This window comes from Barbatula barbatula (assembly GCF_947034865.1).
Source record: "Barbatula barbatula genome assembly, chromosome: 19".
In the NCBI taxonomy this organism is placed as follows: Eukaryota; Metazoa; Chordata; class Actinopteri; order Cypriniformes; family Nemacheilidae; genus Barbatula; species Barbatula barbatula.
Genome location: NC_136782.1, coordinates 4,578,499 through 4,594,520, shown reverse-complemented (window position 1 = coordinate 4,594,520; position 16,022 = coordinate 4,578,499). Strand labels below are relative to the sequence as shown.

The 16,022-nt window shown below is 40.1% G+C and overlaps 1 protein-coding gene across 2 annotated transcripts in view; it reads left to right on the top strand.

The window, feature by feature from the left end:
• Positions 1-16,022, top strand: part of tenm4 (teneurin transmembrane protein 4) — a gene marked incomplete at its 5' end in the record, with an annotated part of 141,332 nt that overhangs the window by 112,669 nt on the left and 12,641 nt on the right. For both annotated transcript variants that reach the window (XM_079481034.1, XM_079481033.1), the window contains 4 exons: positions 3,074-3,246; positions 6,232-6,467; positions 12,562-12,858; positions 13,721-15,335. In XM_079481034.1, coding sequence (XP_079337160.1) covers positions 3,074-3,246; positions 6,232-6,467; positions 12,562-12,858; positions 13,721-15,335 — 2,321 coding nt within the window. The remainder of the gene's footprint in view (positions 1-3,073; positions 3,247-6,231; positions 6,468-12,561; positions 12,859-13,720; positions 15,336-16,022) is intronic.

Genomic DNA, 16,022 nt, shown 5'->3' with positions numbered 1-16,022 from the left:
CTGCATGGCTTTAAATACTTTACATTAAGGCACTGGAGTATGTTTATATTTTTGTGACCTTGACTGTTTGACTTCACACAGTTCATTTCAACATACAAATGCTTCATATTCGAATAGACGCACTAAATTATTCTTTTGTAGATAAGCGTCTGTAGGTGGAGCATATCTGGCGCATAGATCCGCAGTTAAGGAGAACCCGATTCATTGTTTCTCCCTCCTCCTGTGTTTTATCAGGACTCAAGCTGTCATATCATTTGTTTAATCCCTCTTTGCTAAATGAACAAATGGCAGGCAAAGTACATTTGCTCAATACTTGCAACTAGAGACCGAGGGGGGAAAGCAATAATTAACATCAGCAATAGTTGCTCCCTTGTTTTTTCCTCTCCCAAGTAATTAGATCCGTCCTTTCCCTTGGGCAGAAGTCGTCTTTGTGATAAAGAGAGCTCGGTTGTTGTTATTCTCGTTTTGATTGTATTTTTACTTTTTTTGCGAGTTGCGATCTAATTTAATTTTGCATAAGTGACTTTGAAGGTCAAGCTGCCATCTGAGGACCAACGTCGCGATTTTTTCCTGCACTCGAACAGAGCGGCCCGAGCAATTTATCTGCACTCTACAACGCGCAGCACGAGCGCTTTATCATCTGTGCCACCTGAATTCATTATGTCCCTGTGAAGCGTGTTCGCCTGCGGATGCTACATCGGCTCGGACTCGTGCGGGGGACTGTAAGCTGTAGCACAAGCATAACAAAGACATCTGCTAAAACGTCTCATGTATTGAGCTTTGCACAGATCGTCTGTGTTGCCAAGACTTGATTTTCTCAGAAGAACAAGAAAAGAGAAATGTTCGAAGAATTTTGAAGTAGAGCTACCAACTAAAATATACTTTTCACTAGCGCTGCAGTAGCTCTGCTGTTTTTAGAAGTATTGTGGTATTTTTTTTCTTCCATTTTTTGCTTTTTTATGCTTGCAGTTAAAGACGGGTTTTGTTTTTAATATAACCATTTATTAACAAACTAATGAGCTTCTTTTTTGTATGTGCATTTATTTTTATATTTAGTTAGGCTTCATTTCTTGCATGGTTAGCTACCGTTTCAAAGTGCAGTATTTCCGGGACACCAGTTCTGATCTCGGCGATGTATTCCTAATCGGGCACATGACATTTCCCGATCCTATTACGGTTTCTTTCTTCCTGCTGTATGGTCGCTTATGTGGTCACCGGTGGGGATCAGCATCCATGTCTCAGTGGCACATGTCAACAAACGCTGCAGTCCCAGAGCCCTTTTAGTGGGTCACTTCTCCATGACTATAGTAGATTACTGCTCTAAAAGGAGATGTTTTGAGGTCTTGGCATGTTTCCCTCTCTGAATGAATCGGTCGTCTCTCTCCACACTCCGGCCTGCTGAGAGAGAGCTCACGTGGATTCTGGCAAATAGGAAATATGGGGGTAGGAGGGTGTTGAGGAAGAAAACATGATCATTTACTTGCTTGCCAAAGAAAGAACTGTTGTGGGTCAACCACAGCCATTTTCCTCTGTTTTGTTTGCCAGCACCCAACCTATTTTCTTTTTATACAATGAAACTATTTTGGAGTGTAAATGGGCACGGATAATAGTCTTGGGCTTTGGTTCATTATATCTATTGTAAATGAGACTGTTTTCATTGTGTGAATGGCACAGTAAGTTTTCTCCAGAATCGATCGATGACAGTGAGGCTGGTCCCATGTCACAGGGGTATGTGCTTTAATTTTGCTTTGTTAAATAAACAAAAATAGACAAAATGATACATTAAACTGACTTACTAAAGATTTTTCAGTTTATTTTTAGTCAAAATAATACATTTTTAATCTTTGCTTCTCCTCAGTATCGATTTTAGTATTTCCCTTTGTTTTAAAGTCCCAGTGAACCGGAAGTTGCAATCTCTTTTTTACTTCCTTTTTTTGACGCATATGCGAGTGAAATGGAATTTCTAATGCAAAAATAGTGGGTGTGGCTTTCGTCTTTCTCTGTGATTTGATTGGATGTATGAGGGCAAACACATTTTAAAAAGAGAATGACCCACATTCTTAAACTATTTACAATAAACGTTGCAATATTTAATGAAGTATTTTTTTATTTCACTGGAACTTTAACGTGCTGTGTGTAATTTGTTAGAGGATCTACTACAGAAATGCAATATAATATACATGGCAATGTCTTCAGAGGTGTATAAAGACCTTACATAATGAAATGTTTTGTTTTTATTATCTTAGAATGAGCTATTGCTATCTACATACACCGTGGGTCCCCTTACATGGAATTCACCATGTTGTTTCTACAGTGTCCCTAAACGGACAAACTGCTCTACAGAGCGTAGATACATTATCTCATTTAGCAAATAAGTGAAAATGTGACGAAATCTTAGTTCTGTGTCAGCCACAGTAGTGTTTCAAGGGAAGGGTGGAGTTGAGCCATTGGTTGCAATTCACAACTTCACCATTAGATGCCACTAAATTTCATTCCCTTGACCTTTAAAAGTGTATTTAATAATCTTATCGATAATACAATGTAACATCAAGTAATTTCAAAGTATTAAGGTTTTGTCTCCGCTCTTACAGCTGTCGCTTCCTTTTGGGCTTCATCAGAGGTGCAAGATCCGCCTCTATACTTCTACCTTCTATGCCCAGTTCTTTCTGTGATTGCAATATTCGTAACATCACTTCTTATTTTCCGAGCCGAGACAGCCAGAGCATTTTCAGATTGCTCATATTCAGTTAATAAAAGGAATTCAGCTTTCTGCACTTGTTTACGATGCAGGATTGGTCTGAAGCCACTTCTTAAAAATAATCGTGTTGCTTAGATCTTACAAAGATTGTGTGGGAGTCTGGAGACTCGAATGAGGTTCTTTGATTTGAGGTGTATATTCACTTAAGGAAGATATGAGTGTTTTGAGATATAATTTGTGTCTGACTGTGGCAGAGCATAATACTTACAGTTAAGGCTTTCTGCAGTCGAGCTTGTCGATTGGTTCTTCTTTACTACCTTCTCGTCTCCTTTTGTCGTCTCGTCTCACTCTCTATATTCTCTCCTACCTCCACAGGTATGACAACTACGGGCGGCTGACAAACGTGACCTACCCCACAGGAAGGGTGAGCAGCTACCGCACTGATTCCGACAGCACTGTGCGAGTACAAACCGAGGGCTCCAACAAGGAGGACATCACCGTTACCACCAACCTCTCGGCATCTGGAACCTTCTACACACTTATGCAAGGTAAGGATGTCTTGAGGGACAGATGAGAATGTCTCTAAGAGTTTAGCTTTGCTGTTTCTCAAATGGTAGAGCATGGCACCCACAATGGCGAGGTCATCGATTCGATTCCCAGTTGGTGAATGTGCTCAAAATGTATAGTATAAATGTTTCGGAGACAAAAGTCTGACATATGTGTAAATAAAAATGTTCAGACCTTTGTAATCTCAGGTTTGGGTAGTCTTCACCCATAAACGCAGTGCAGTATTTTCTTCTAAAACCAAGTTTAGAGTCTTCGCTTATGATATTACAGGGTATTTCTTAGTTCTAACATTTTGACTAGTTCATAATCAGGGACATTTCTAGTAATTCATGAGCACTGTTTATATATTTATTTTAAAATTGTATTGTATTTCTCTGCCAAGTATTAATCTTTGAAATTCACAGATTTATGCGATTATACATAAAACTAAATGTCATTCAATTGAATTTAAAAGAGGATTCTGAACATTATCAGAGAAATTTTGATTTCTTTTCCAAGTTCTATCGAGGCTTCAAAATTGAAATCTAATTGACAAAATGCCATGGCCATGTGAACCTTGTGTGCAGTCGAATCAGTATATTTACTGCAGCAATTGAAGGTCCATTCACCTATAAACAAACCTCTACTTGGTGAGATCAATGAAGGCATGCCTGTTTGTATTTCCTCTAAAAATCTCAAGACCGCCCGGTGTCGCCCACTCATGAAGACAGAACTCGACATTGATTTCCTGTCCTGCACTTTTGTTGGTCACAGCCCACCTTCTCCACTAATCTGCAGTTTCTCAATCGGCTGTCTCAGAAAAGCAAACTTTAATCACTTTGGCCTGGAGACAGCGGGGCATGGTCAAGGCCAGGGTTCGCCGTCCTAGCTTGTGATTTTTCCTTGCATACTTTGGCATTTCGATATCCTGTTTTTCACCTAACCAAGCACTTCATCGATTCCCAATAAATAGCTTTGAACTCTTTCGCCCCGTGCGTTTCATTTCCTAAGAAACTGTAAAGATTTTCTTACGCTCCTGTGAGCGTTTGATGTGACCGCTGATGACCGCGTCGGAGAGAAGAGGAGGGTGTAAAGTTCTGCTATGGTGTTTAAATACTAGACCAAACTAATGGTCACTTACGCTTTGTGACCTTGTCCCGGACATCTGCTGGGGAGAGAGAAGAGAGGGCAGCGAGCCAAACGCTTTGGTGCTAATTAATTCACCATTGTCTGCTTTGTAAATGGAGACCAGTTTGGCTTTACACTCAGTTTGTGAGCACAATCTGGATATATGTTTCTCGGAGGTTGTGACCTTGCTGTTTATTGACTTTTCAAGGTTGCGCGTGCATTTGTGTGGGTACATGTCTGTGCGAGTGGAGCCAGTCGACTTATTGGTAAAAGCATCAGTTTCTGTGCCTGATTTGAATTAAAATACCAAGATTTATGAAATCATTGTGGATGTTGTTGCTGATTGATTCAAAATGTTGTCATTGTCGGTTGGAAACCTTGTATTTTCAAATCCACTACTTAAAGGAAATCGAAAAAATGTATTAAAAAAATTATACCATTGGTAATATTTGAAGAATTTGGTCACAAAATGAGAATTTTTTTACATAATAACGTCAAGAAAACTGATGTGTCTTATGCAAACCTTCTTAACAAACTGATGCTAAAACCCAAAACTTTGAATTCAATGAAATTTTAAAGAGGAAATCAGAGTGATTTGCTTTCCTCTGACAGACTGTATCCTCCCCTCTTGCACAGACCCCTCAGGCTTATTTTACTAATGCAGTGACCGACTTGCATAACCGATGTGCTCACCGAGAGACAGACTGTGCAGCTGGTTGCTCGCACGCTTGTGTGTGTGTTTGTATACTTGTTTTTATACATTGTGGGGTCCACATGTCCCCACAATGATAGTTAAAGTCTCACACACTGACACTGACAATTCAAATGGATTATTAAACGTGCTAAATTATGTTTATTTGAAAATGTAAGTTTTCAATGTGGGTTGCCCACATTGAAAACTTACATTTTACTAACCGTTAGGGGAAGGCAATACACTGTGCGGTTTGTCCAGTATAAAAAGCATTACGCCTTTATAGAGAAACCTAAGATGTGTTGGACGTACTGTATTCTGTCCTACATGAAAAAGTCACTTGAATGTTGAGTCTCAGTGGTTTTACTCGCACACTTATTTTCTGGTCATTCATTTCGACCTGTCAGTGTGTTTGTCAGTCTGTTTTTATTGGTACGGTCCATAGGGCATATTTCATCCTTCTGCTTTTTTATCTTATTTCATATCTCTCTGCATTATTAATTAAAGTCTTAAAAATCCAATTAATTTCCATGTCAAAATCAGATTTGAAGTGTGCTCTTATACATCTAGGCCCTGCTACTGTATCTCTATAATGTTCCATTTATTAATATATATATATATATATATATATATATATATATATATATATATATATATATATCGGGCCGCTGCTTTTGATGAGTAATTAATTCTCTTTGACCAGTAATGAGAGACTCATCAAAGCACTCACTGACATTTCCTCATTGGTAATACCTTTTCCATCTCCCTCTCTCTCATTCCCCCTCCTCTCTTTCGCTGTCTTCCGCATCTCTCCAAAGCCCTTAGCGAGACCACCTGGGGATGGAGACAGACCGTTTCAGATTTAGTTGTGTCTCTATTGCCACAGGCAGACTGCCTCAACTATGATAGCTTTCTGTTTTTCCTCTCTACACCTCTTTCCCTCCCTCTCTCTCTCTTTCTGTCTGCCGTGGGCTACTCAAAGACTAAAACTTTATTTTAACTGGGCTTTGAAACATCACGTCTGTCTGGTCTTGTTCAAACAAGAGTGCTATCGTAAATATGGCAGCCATGTTGCGTTAATTAATGCACATGAAGATTGCTGTTAAATGGGTTACTTTACACAAGCAGGAACATTCCCTCACGGTTTGCTTTTTCTTAACAACCGCAGATCAAGTCAAAAACAGTTACTACATCGGATTGGACGGCTCCTTGCGCCTGGTGTTGGCCAACGGCATGGAAGTGTCTCTTTATACAGAGCCTCACCTGCTGTCAGGTACAGTCAACCCGACTATTAGCAAGAGGAACGTCACTCTACCCATCGACAACGGACTCAACCTGGTGGAATGGAGACAGCGTAAAGAACAGGCGCGAGGGCAGGTCACGGTGTACGGACGTAGACTAAGGGTAAGAGCACTCTCTGTCGTCATCTATTTTAATACTATTCTAATTTATTAAAATGTGGTTTTCACGGATGCATGTAATTACACGCGGGCCGCAGCATCAGCATCATCTGCTCATCCTGTGTTAATTTACGGGCACAGTTCCATGCCTTGCAGTCACACCTCAGGCGCATCTGAGCGTCGAGGTCCTGTTCTTAGAGTAATTGCTCCTCGATTATAATCTCTGTTGCTTCGTCCCAGTCATCAGTTTCAGTCACACATACTGCGTCTGTCCTTTAGACTGATCGCCCTTATTACGTATGCACTGTAGAGTCCGACCGGGACTTACCGGTCAGCTAGCTGCCTACCAAGGTCGGTGTTTGCGTGCATGTCTCAGTGGTCCAGCCATCATGCAGCAGGCACGTTTCTTTCACCCTGAGGGCTGGGGTGTCACAATATAAGGTATTATATACGGTCAAAAAGGTATTGACAATAACCTTGATATTATTAGCTTGACTATTGATGTTGATATATTAATACTAGTGGTAGTATCTGGTTGACACTCAACCAGAGTGTTTAACATTTTGCGACAATGGTTTAAAACATTTTGAATGATTCATCGGCCGAAAAAATATAAATACAAATTCAAAATCAAATGTGAATTGAACATTAAAATAATTGAAAGCATTATGTTTCTATTCAAAATAGTAGTGAAAATCTGACTTGAGAACTATTCAACACACTGTAATGCTTATTGTCACCCAACAATAAGTCTGTGACCTCAAGCAGCCCTTTTACATTTTTTCAGCACAATATGTGTTCATGCTCTGTGTTCTGAAATGAAATTTTCTGAAAACACTTTACCTAAATCATGTATGTATAATGCATTATAAAATTACTTTTAATGCCTTGTCATGCACCTTATAATGCATTGTAATGAATAATTGTAACTACAGTTAATACATTATGGCCCGGTTTCACATACAAGGCTTAAGGCTTGTCCCAGACTTAAATGAATGTGTGACCGGTCTTAACTTAATATAACTTGCCCAGAAATATCCTAAAATATATCAGTACCATTGTTTTGTCTCAAGATGCACACCAGTAATGTATTCTCCTAAAGTATTTGTATAAAAGCCACATAAATATCTACATTCAACTAAGGTATAGTCCTGGTTTAAAGGGATAGTTCACCCAAAAATGTAGTCATGAATCACTCATTCTCTAGTTGTTCCAAACCTGTATACATTTCTTGGTTCTGATGAACACAGAGGAATATATTTGGAAGAATGCTTGTAACCAAAGAGTTCTTTGACCCCATTGACTATCATAGTAAAAATTACAATGGTGGTCAAAAGTGCCCCAGAAGTGTTTGCTGTACTTCATTCTTCAAAATATCTTCATTTGTGTTCAACAGAACAAAAAAACATACATAAAGTCATTTTTCCTACTATGGTAGTCAATGGGTTCCAAGAACTATCCTTTAATGGAGGTTTAATGGAACACACTAATAAATTCATTGTTACACTTTGCATTTTTTATTTTGTTATTATTCTTTTCAACAACGTTTAATGTATTACATCACACATTATGAACAGTTATAATGCATCATACCCTTTAATAACCCTTTATAATGCATTATACATAAAGTGTTACCAAATATTCAATAAGAGCTTATAGGTGAGGCGCTGGATTAGTGTTTGGGTGATGTAGTGTTCTGCCCAGAGCCGTTACAACACCGACATAGACATCCTAATATATTTAGCAAAAATTAAGCGAATATAGTTATCTGTCTCACTAAAATTCATTTAAATAGCTTGACAGCACATATTTGTTTGGAACTATTGAGGGCTCCATGAACCACATGACCACACAGCGTTTTGGTCTGATTTACACCTGCAGCCTCCTCGTCCTTTCATCTTTTCTGTACTACAACTAATACTTAACTTCGTATTTATTAAGCATACATTGGACGGCAACACCAAGCATTCCACAAACATACAGTGGCATTATGGCTAATCTGGAGGTGCCAGTTTTGTTCTGTGCTTGGCGGCTTGTTTTACGGACCGGTTGTCTCTTTGACCAGAACAGGGTCTTATTTATGCACTCCCCCATAGAGATGGACCGCAGAGACGAGAGACGCTTATAAGTGTGAACTGAGGGACAATCCATGCCGAAATCCAGCAACCTTGAGTGACATGTCAAGTGAGATTGCGTGGGTGGATGAGTGGGAAATGTGTGTGTGTATGTGTGTGTGTGTCAAGTGTGTGTAGCCTATGAGTGGGTGATGCTGTTGGCCGTAAGAATATTGAGATGACAGGAAGCCATGAAAAACAAGGCCAGAACAGAGCAAGTTCGAAACTGAAATTCCAACATATTTTTTTACATGCACTATGCTAATACCATGGTATTCTTTGAAGCACCTTTGAGTATGTTGCAAATGCTATATAAATAGGGTACTCGGTCAGAGTACCATAGTATAGATTAGGGCTGCTAAATCAACCTAAATTAACACATTTGGTGATTACTGTGCAAAAAGAAAACAAGACTTGTATTAAAGTAACTGAGAACATTAATAGTGTATATCGGCCAATTTCACAAACCATCAAAGATGTACACAAAATAAATCTCCAGCAGACTTCCAGTGAATTTTATTGGTCTTGGAAAACTCTTCCTCTTCTTATTGTCCATTTTTTGTCTTAAATTAGACCCATCTAAGATTTTATGCAACTGACTTAAAAAGTAAACACTAGTCTTAACAGACAAAATTAGTCGACAAACTTGTAAGACTAGTCTAAAACAGCTTTACGCAACCGGCCCCTGGTGACAGGGTCACATGGCCATCAGCATTGCTTCTCCACACCATCAGAAAAAGCTTCTGCTGCCAGGCCACCAAATTTCTCTGGTCTCCATAGCAACCGCATCTCTCGTCAACCACAGAGCTTTGGAAATATAATCTGTAAATTCTCCCCTCGCAGCACGCTCGAACCCAAAAGCCCACACAAGCTTTAACACGGGACCTCGACTGACGCTTATTCAAATGTTTGCTTTACATTATTAGACTGGTGTCCTATAGCGCCACCAAACAAACAAAATGAACGTGCAGTTACGTGTGTTTGCTCAGGGAAGCGATGGAGCTGAGTAAATAAGATTACAGTTCTTGTCGGAGCAACGGACAGGGAAAATACATGAAATTAATGGCTGAGCAGCGAGCAAATACGGGATTTGACGAACAAAAAAATATATATATATTTTATGACAGGGAAACAGAAAATTAAATGCTGTTTGATAGATTTGTTGAGATATTGAATATGGAATGAAATGTTTGAATTATTGATATTGATTTATGAAAACAAACATTACTTACAACTTGTTTTTTTTAACCGCGAAAGAGTATCAGCGACGGTTCTGAAATGTTCTGTGATTTAGCAGAGTTACAAAAGACTGTCGTCTCTCATTACTAGTTTTGACGGATGTTTGTTTGTAAACAGGAAACAGATAACACCATGGGAGGTGTGATTCGATCACTAAGAGTATGTTTTTTCCTTTGCGTTTTTTTTAAGTTTCACATACACACGACAGCGTTATCAAACCGATCTGCATTTACATGGATCCGGGAAAACAAATAAAAACAATGTATTATGCATGGCAGGCACTGTTGCGCTATAAAGAAACCCTACGTGCTTGCTTGCATCCGTTTACACTGTTTTAATCTAAAAGCGCATTTAATACAATTAAGTTGTAAAATATAATATAATATATTATATTATATATATTATATATATACTATCAATATATAACTTGTAAATTGGTCTTACTGAGACATTAAAAAAGCTTGAAATGTCTATTAAAATGGTTGCTTTATGATACAATTTAAATACTTTTTGGGGTGTCAGAGACCTAGGAGATCAGAGACCCCCTCGAAAACCACCCTGCTTTTACCACCCGGCCCCAATCCCCTCTACTTCCTCTTATAATATCTGCTTTCCCAAAGCTGAACCCCTTTAAAGGAACGTCCAATTTAAAACATTCCCCTTGAGTGGCTTTCCATTCTCCAGAGGGCCCGGATCTCACTGCCAAAATGCCTTTTTTCCAGCCTGCTGGGCCTCTGTTCAACCAGAGCTGGGCATGAGCAGCCAGCCTTTCCTTCTCATTCTCCTTTCATCTGTCTCTTTTTCTTCAAGTCCGTCCCTTCTGCCCCCGTCATCCTCCTGCCCCGGTCCAGTCGGCCCTTGACAAACAAAGTTCTCTCATCCCTGGCACGGTGAAAGCCTCTGAACATCTGTGAAGTAATACCGAAACACAGATTCTTTTTGGCAAAACTCTTTGCCGTTGCTTGGGTATTCTAGTACAAGTTGTTGCTAGGTGATTACAGGGTGATTTCAAGTCAATCATTATTCTGCTGGAACGTCAAAAAAAACATAGTGAAATGAAATTGTTGTTAAATAAAATTACTTTTCATATATAAAATGTTTATTCTACATCTAACTTGCAGTAAATTTCTGTAATTACCGCAACATTTTGTCAAATAAAACTGTAAAAGTCTATTTACACGCAAAAGAGTATGGGTTTTGAGTATGATCATTAAAATATAGTTTACCATATAAAAATGAATACAATTATAAAAAATGTATACAGTTGAAACTAATATTAAGACAATAATACTAAATAATATAATTAAAACCATAAAACATGTTAGGTATTTTTTACTTATTTTCTTTGTTCTTATTTTTTCTAGTAATGTTTTTCTCTAGCATATATCTGTGTGGGCAGCTCTACAGCTTGCAGTAATGTAGCCGCCAGGCCATGTGACCATTTCTTGGTTGCCAGAGTGATGCCAAGATAATGTATTTATAGTATTTCAGTATTTTCACACCTTTCAATCAGATCAAAAGGAGAGAGTCTTGATAAAGTGGGAGAGAGAAAATGGAGGTGGCCATCGTGTTCATATCAGTAAGTGGGCAGGGCCTAAAAGAGTCGGAAGGGAGAAAAATATCTGTCCTTCTTTCACTCAACCTCTTTGTTCAACACCCCGGCTGGAATTCTCCTATTATACGAGCGCAGCTATGTTAATGTAAACTAATCCTCTCAATTAGGTATTGGTGACATTAATTGGCCCCAGTGTAATTGTCCCTTCACAGATGAGAGCTCCCAGCATGCCGTTCACTTTCTGCTTTCCCCAACGCCATACCACTGGACCAGTGCCAACAACAACTCACAAAATAACGTTAAGACTCTGTTAAGCTATGCCAAGCGCTGAGCCAATATTAGTTGAGAGATGGGAAATTGTCTTAAATGTCTAGATGGTCATTTAGGCAATATTCATTCAGCTGCTTTTTTACTGTGGAAATTTAATTCATACACTTTGACTTTCATGCTTTGCTGATTTGAATGTCATCGGAAAGAGTTTTATACTTTAAAATATAAAGTTTACCACAAATCAGCTCAGAATATGAAAGTAAGGTTAGCTGATTTTGTTGAGGCTTACTTATGTTTGAAATAAAGGAAATAGGTCTTGTTTTGTTGGTCCATAGATTACCTCCCCAGACATAAAATCATATTGCTGCAATACAAGTGCCCTATGAAATGCATTGTGGCGTGCACGGTTAAGGGATGAAGGTATTTAAGAGCATTAAATCGTCGGTTGCCTCCTGCACTGACCCATGTGTGCGTTAAGGATTACTACACATGTGGGACCAGTTCCCAGCTCTGATCTCAGCATGTGCCGGGGTCAGACAAACCTGCACATTCAAACCCAGTATGATTTGTCATTCAAACAGTGCACTGAGCTTTGAACTCCATTTGCTGCTCAGAAGTCCTATTAGTTTATTTCTTCAAATGCAATCAAAGTTATCTACCCCTCAGTGTTTCCTCCCTAAAGGCACGTCAAATGATTTTAGCGATCCGAGAACTACGTTCATTCTTTTCATTTTAATAGGCGGAAAACAAAAAATAGATCAATTATAAAGCTCCTGTGCTCCAGAGATATCGTCATACTGTTGAAATTAAAAACTCATTGGAGTAAAACGTAATCAGAATTTGCAGAGGCTCGACCACATGAATTGAATTAGAGATTTATTCGTGTCCTTTTAAAATGCTTTTATTTGTATTTTTGGTAGGTTCATAACAGGAACTTGTTATCCATGGATTTTGACCGCGTCACCAGGACTGAGAAAGTCTACGACGATCACAGAAAGTTCACCTTGAGGATCCACTACGATCATGCCGGACGACCTACATTGTGGGCTCCAAGCAGTCGCCTGAACGGCGTCAACGTCACATACTCGCCAGGCGGCCACGTCGCGGGTATCCAACGAGGCACCATGTCGGTCCGAATGGAATATGACCAAAATGGGAGAATCAGTTCAAAGATATTTGCAGATGGAAAGTCGTGGAGCTACACTTATCTTGAAAAGGTAAACTGATGTAGAAATTCATTGTTTAAATAACAAGCCAAGCTCTTTAGTCTTTGTTGAACCTTGTTAATTTGTGACATTAATACGTTTTAACCTCGCATGCTCCAGCAGCGAACCTTGTCGAATGTTCAGCTTGCGTTATACACTGTTACAGTACACAGTTTGATAGCCACGTTTGTCCCTAAATTACCACTGTGAGTGAAATAAAATGTACCTGTCTTGTTAATGGGAACCATTATTGGAGAAATGTAAGAACTGTGATTTCTAGGTTTTATGGTGTAATGTGAAGATGGCAGCTGTTTATTGCATTTACGCACATGAGATGCTTGGATCCCAATAGATTGTTTTAAAAGTATTGATTATGAGTCTTAACCTTACCCAATTTAATGCTTTTTGCCAATGCACTATCATTCTAAAATGGCCATGTGCTGGCACGATCGATAGATGCAAAGAAAAAAAATAAGAGGAGCTGCTTCCTGTTGAAATATAAACTCTGCCGTATCCTCCCAATGACCTCCATATTTAGGTGACATTATTAGTAATGCTATCAGGGGGGCGATATGATGATTTTATCCTCATTTAATGAGATTTGCCCAACTTCATTTTTCAGTCAGCGTTGTGGAGCAGCATTAAGGTTATTTGTAATTTTTATGCACCCTGAAGTGATTCTGTGACACCCCACAGTTTGTTGTGCAGTTAGTCATGTGGTGTAATGTGACTCCAGGGTTCTTAGTGACCTTCAATATCATTGGTCGGAGAATTTAACATTTAAATGTTTCAAGTGCACTCATAATGTGTAGGGAATTACTATGCTTCATTAAATCTGCTTACCGACTATCGCTTTTTCCTTTTCCTTCGGCAGTCTATGGTGCTGCTCCTGTACAGCCAGCGCCAGTACATCTTCGAGTTTGACAAGAACGACCGCCTCTCTTCAGTCACTATGCCCAATGTGGCCCGGCACACCCTGGAGACCACCCGTTCAATTGGATATTACAGAAACACGTACCGACCCCCTGAGGGTAACGCCACGGTTTTACAGGATTACAGCGAAGGTGGCCTGCTTCTTCAGACCATCCATCAAGGAACAGGCCGTAGAGTCATGTACAAGTACGGCAAGCTTTCCCGCCTGCTCGAAATCCTTTACGACACGACACGGATTGCCTTTTCATACGATGAATCTGCTGGTATGCTAAAAACTGTGGGTCTTCAAAGCGAAGGTTTTGCATGCACCATTCGCTACAGGCAGATCGGACCCCTCATCGACAGGCAGATCTTTCGATTTAGTGAGGAAGGCATGGTGAACGCCCGGTTCGACTACAACTACGACAACAGCTTCCGGGTCACAAGCATGCAAGCGGTCATCAATGAAACTCCGCTGCCCATCGACCTCTACCGATATGATGACGTCTCTGGCAAAACTGAGCAGTTTGGAAAGTTCGGAGTCATCTACTATGATATCAACCAGATCATCACCACAGCCGTCATGACCCACACCAAACACTTTGACGCTTATGGACGTGTCAAAGAGGTGCAGTATGAGATCTTCCGTTCGCTGATGTTCTGGATGATGGTTCAGTATGACAACATGGGCCGAGTGGTTGCCAAGGAGCTCAAAGTGGGGCCTTATGCAAATACCACACGTTACGCCTACGAGTACGATGCTGATGGTCAACTCCAGGTCGTGTCAGTCAACGACAAACCTTTGTGGCGCTACAGCTATGACTTGAATGGAAATCTACACCTTTTAAGTCCCGGCAACAGTGCCAGACTAACACCCCTCCGTTATGACATACGGGATCGCATAACACGATTAGGAGACGTGCAGTACCGTCTGGACGAGGATGGGTTCCTCAGACAAAGAGGCAATGATTTCTTTGAATACAACTCGGCTGGACTGCTGGTTAAAGCATACAGCAAAGTAGGTGGATGGAGTATCAAGTATCGCTATGATGGATTGGGTAGGAGGGTATCGAGCAGGAGTAGCCAAGGACATCATCTGCAGTTCTTCTACGCTGACTTGTCCAGCCCCACCAGAGTTACCCACATGTACAATCACTCAAGCTCCGAGATCACCTCGCTCTACTACGACCTTCAGGGTCATCTCTTTGCCATGGAGTTGAGCAGTGGGGATGAGTTCTACGTTGCCTGTGACAACATCGGCACACCCTTGGCTGTTTTTAGCGGTGCAGGAATCATGATCAAACAAATATTACATACAGCTTTCGGAGAGGTGTACCTGGACTCAAACCCAAGCTTTCAGCTAGTGATAGGATACCAGAGTGGCCTTTATGAGCCACTTACAAGACTTGTGCACATGGGCCGCAGAGATTACGATGTTCTTGCGGGCCGCTGGACCACTCCCGACCATGATGTTTGGAAGCGAATTAACAGCAACAACATTGTGCCCTCTAACCTCTACATGTTCAAGAACAACAACCCCTTGAGCAACAACCAAGAAACCAAGTGCTACATGACAGGTACATGACAAGTTCACATACATTTTCTATCTAAAACAATTAGGTACCCACTCCAAAATGTATAGTTTTGTTTGTTCTGTGAACTAGTGACAAGATTTATCTCAAATTCCAAAATGAAGATATTTTTATTTGCATTCTCTCAGTCTTTCACATTGCTTTTGGGAGACTATCATTCCTGAGGTTTCGTTCTGTTGAAATGCATCACACACTGGACTGATACTGCCGCAATACATGCAGAAATACTGATTCGAGGCAAAACTGGAGTGCTCTATTAATTTATTACTGTGGCTGTATTTTTGTGAAAAAACATGTCTAATAGCCAGTAAATCACTTAAAAAAATTGTTTACAATCCACAAAAAAACACGATCCATGGTTCTGAGAAACCTTGCAGTAGAGTATTTTCCAGGCTCGCATGCCAATGTTCCAATGCCCACATATACTGCTTGTGAACAATGACAGCAGAACAAAGCCACCTTTGTTCTTCATTCAGGTCATACCTCTGAAATATCCCATCAGTCTTTGCTTCCTCGGCTCATGCAGGAGGTAAATACTAGTGAATGCTCCCCAGTGTCAGTCAAAGAACACAAAGGGGTCAGTGGAACTAGGAGCTAAGGGCTGTATTACATTTTCTGTACTTGAAAGCAAGACAGCAGCCGTATTTGAGAAAAAAACAAACAGTAGTGACA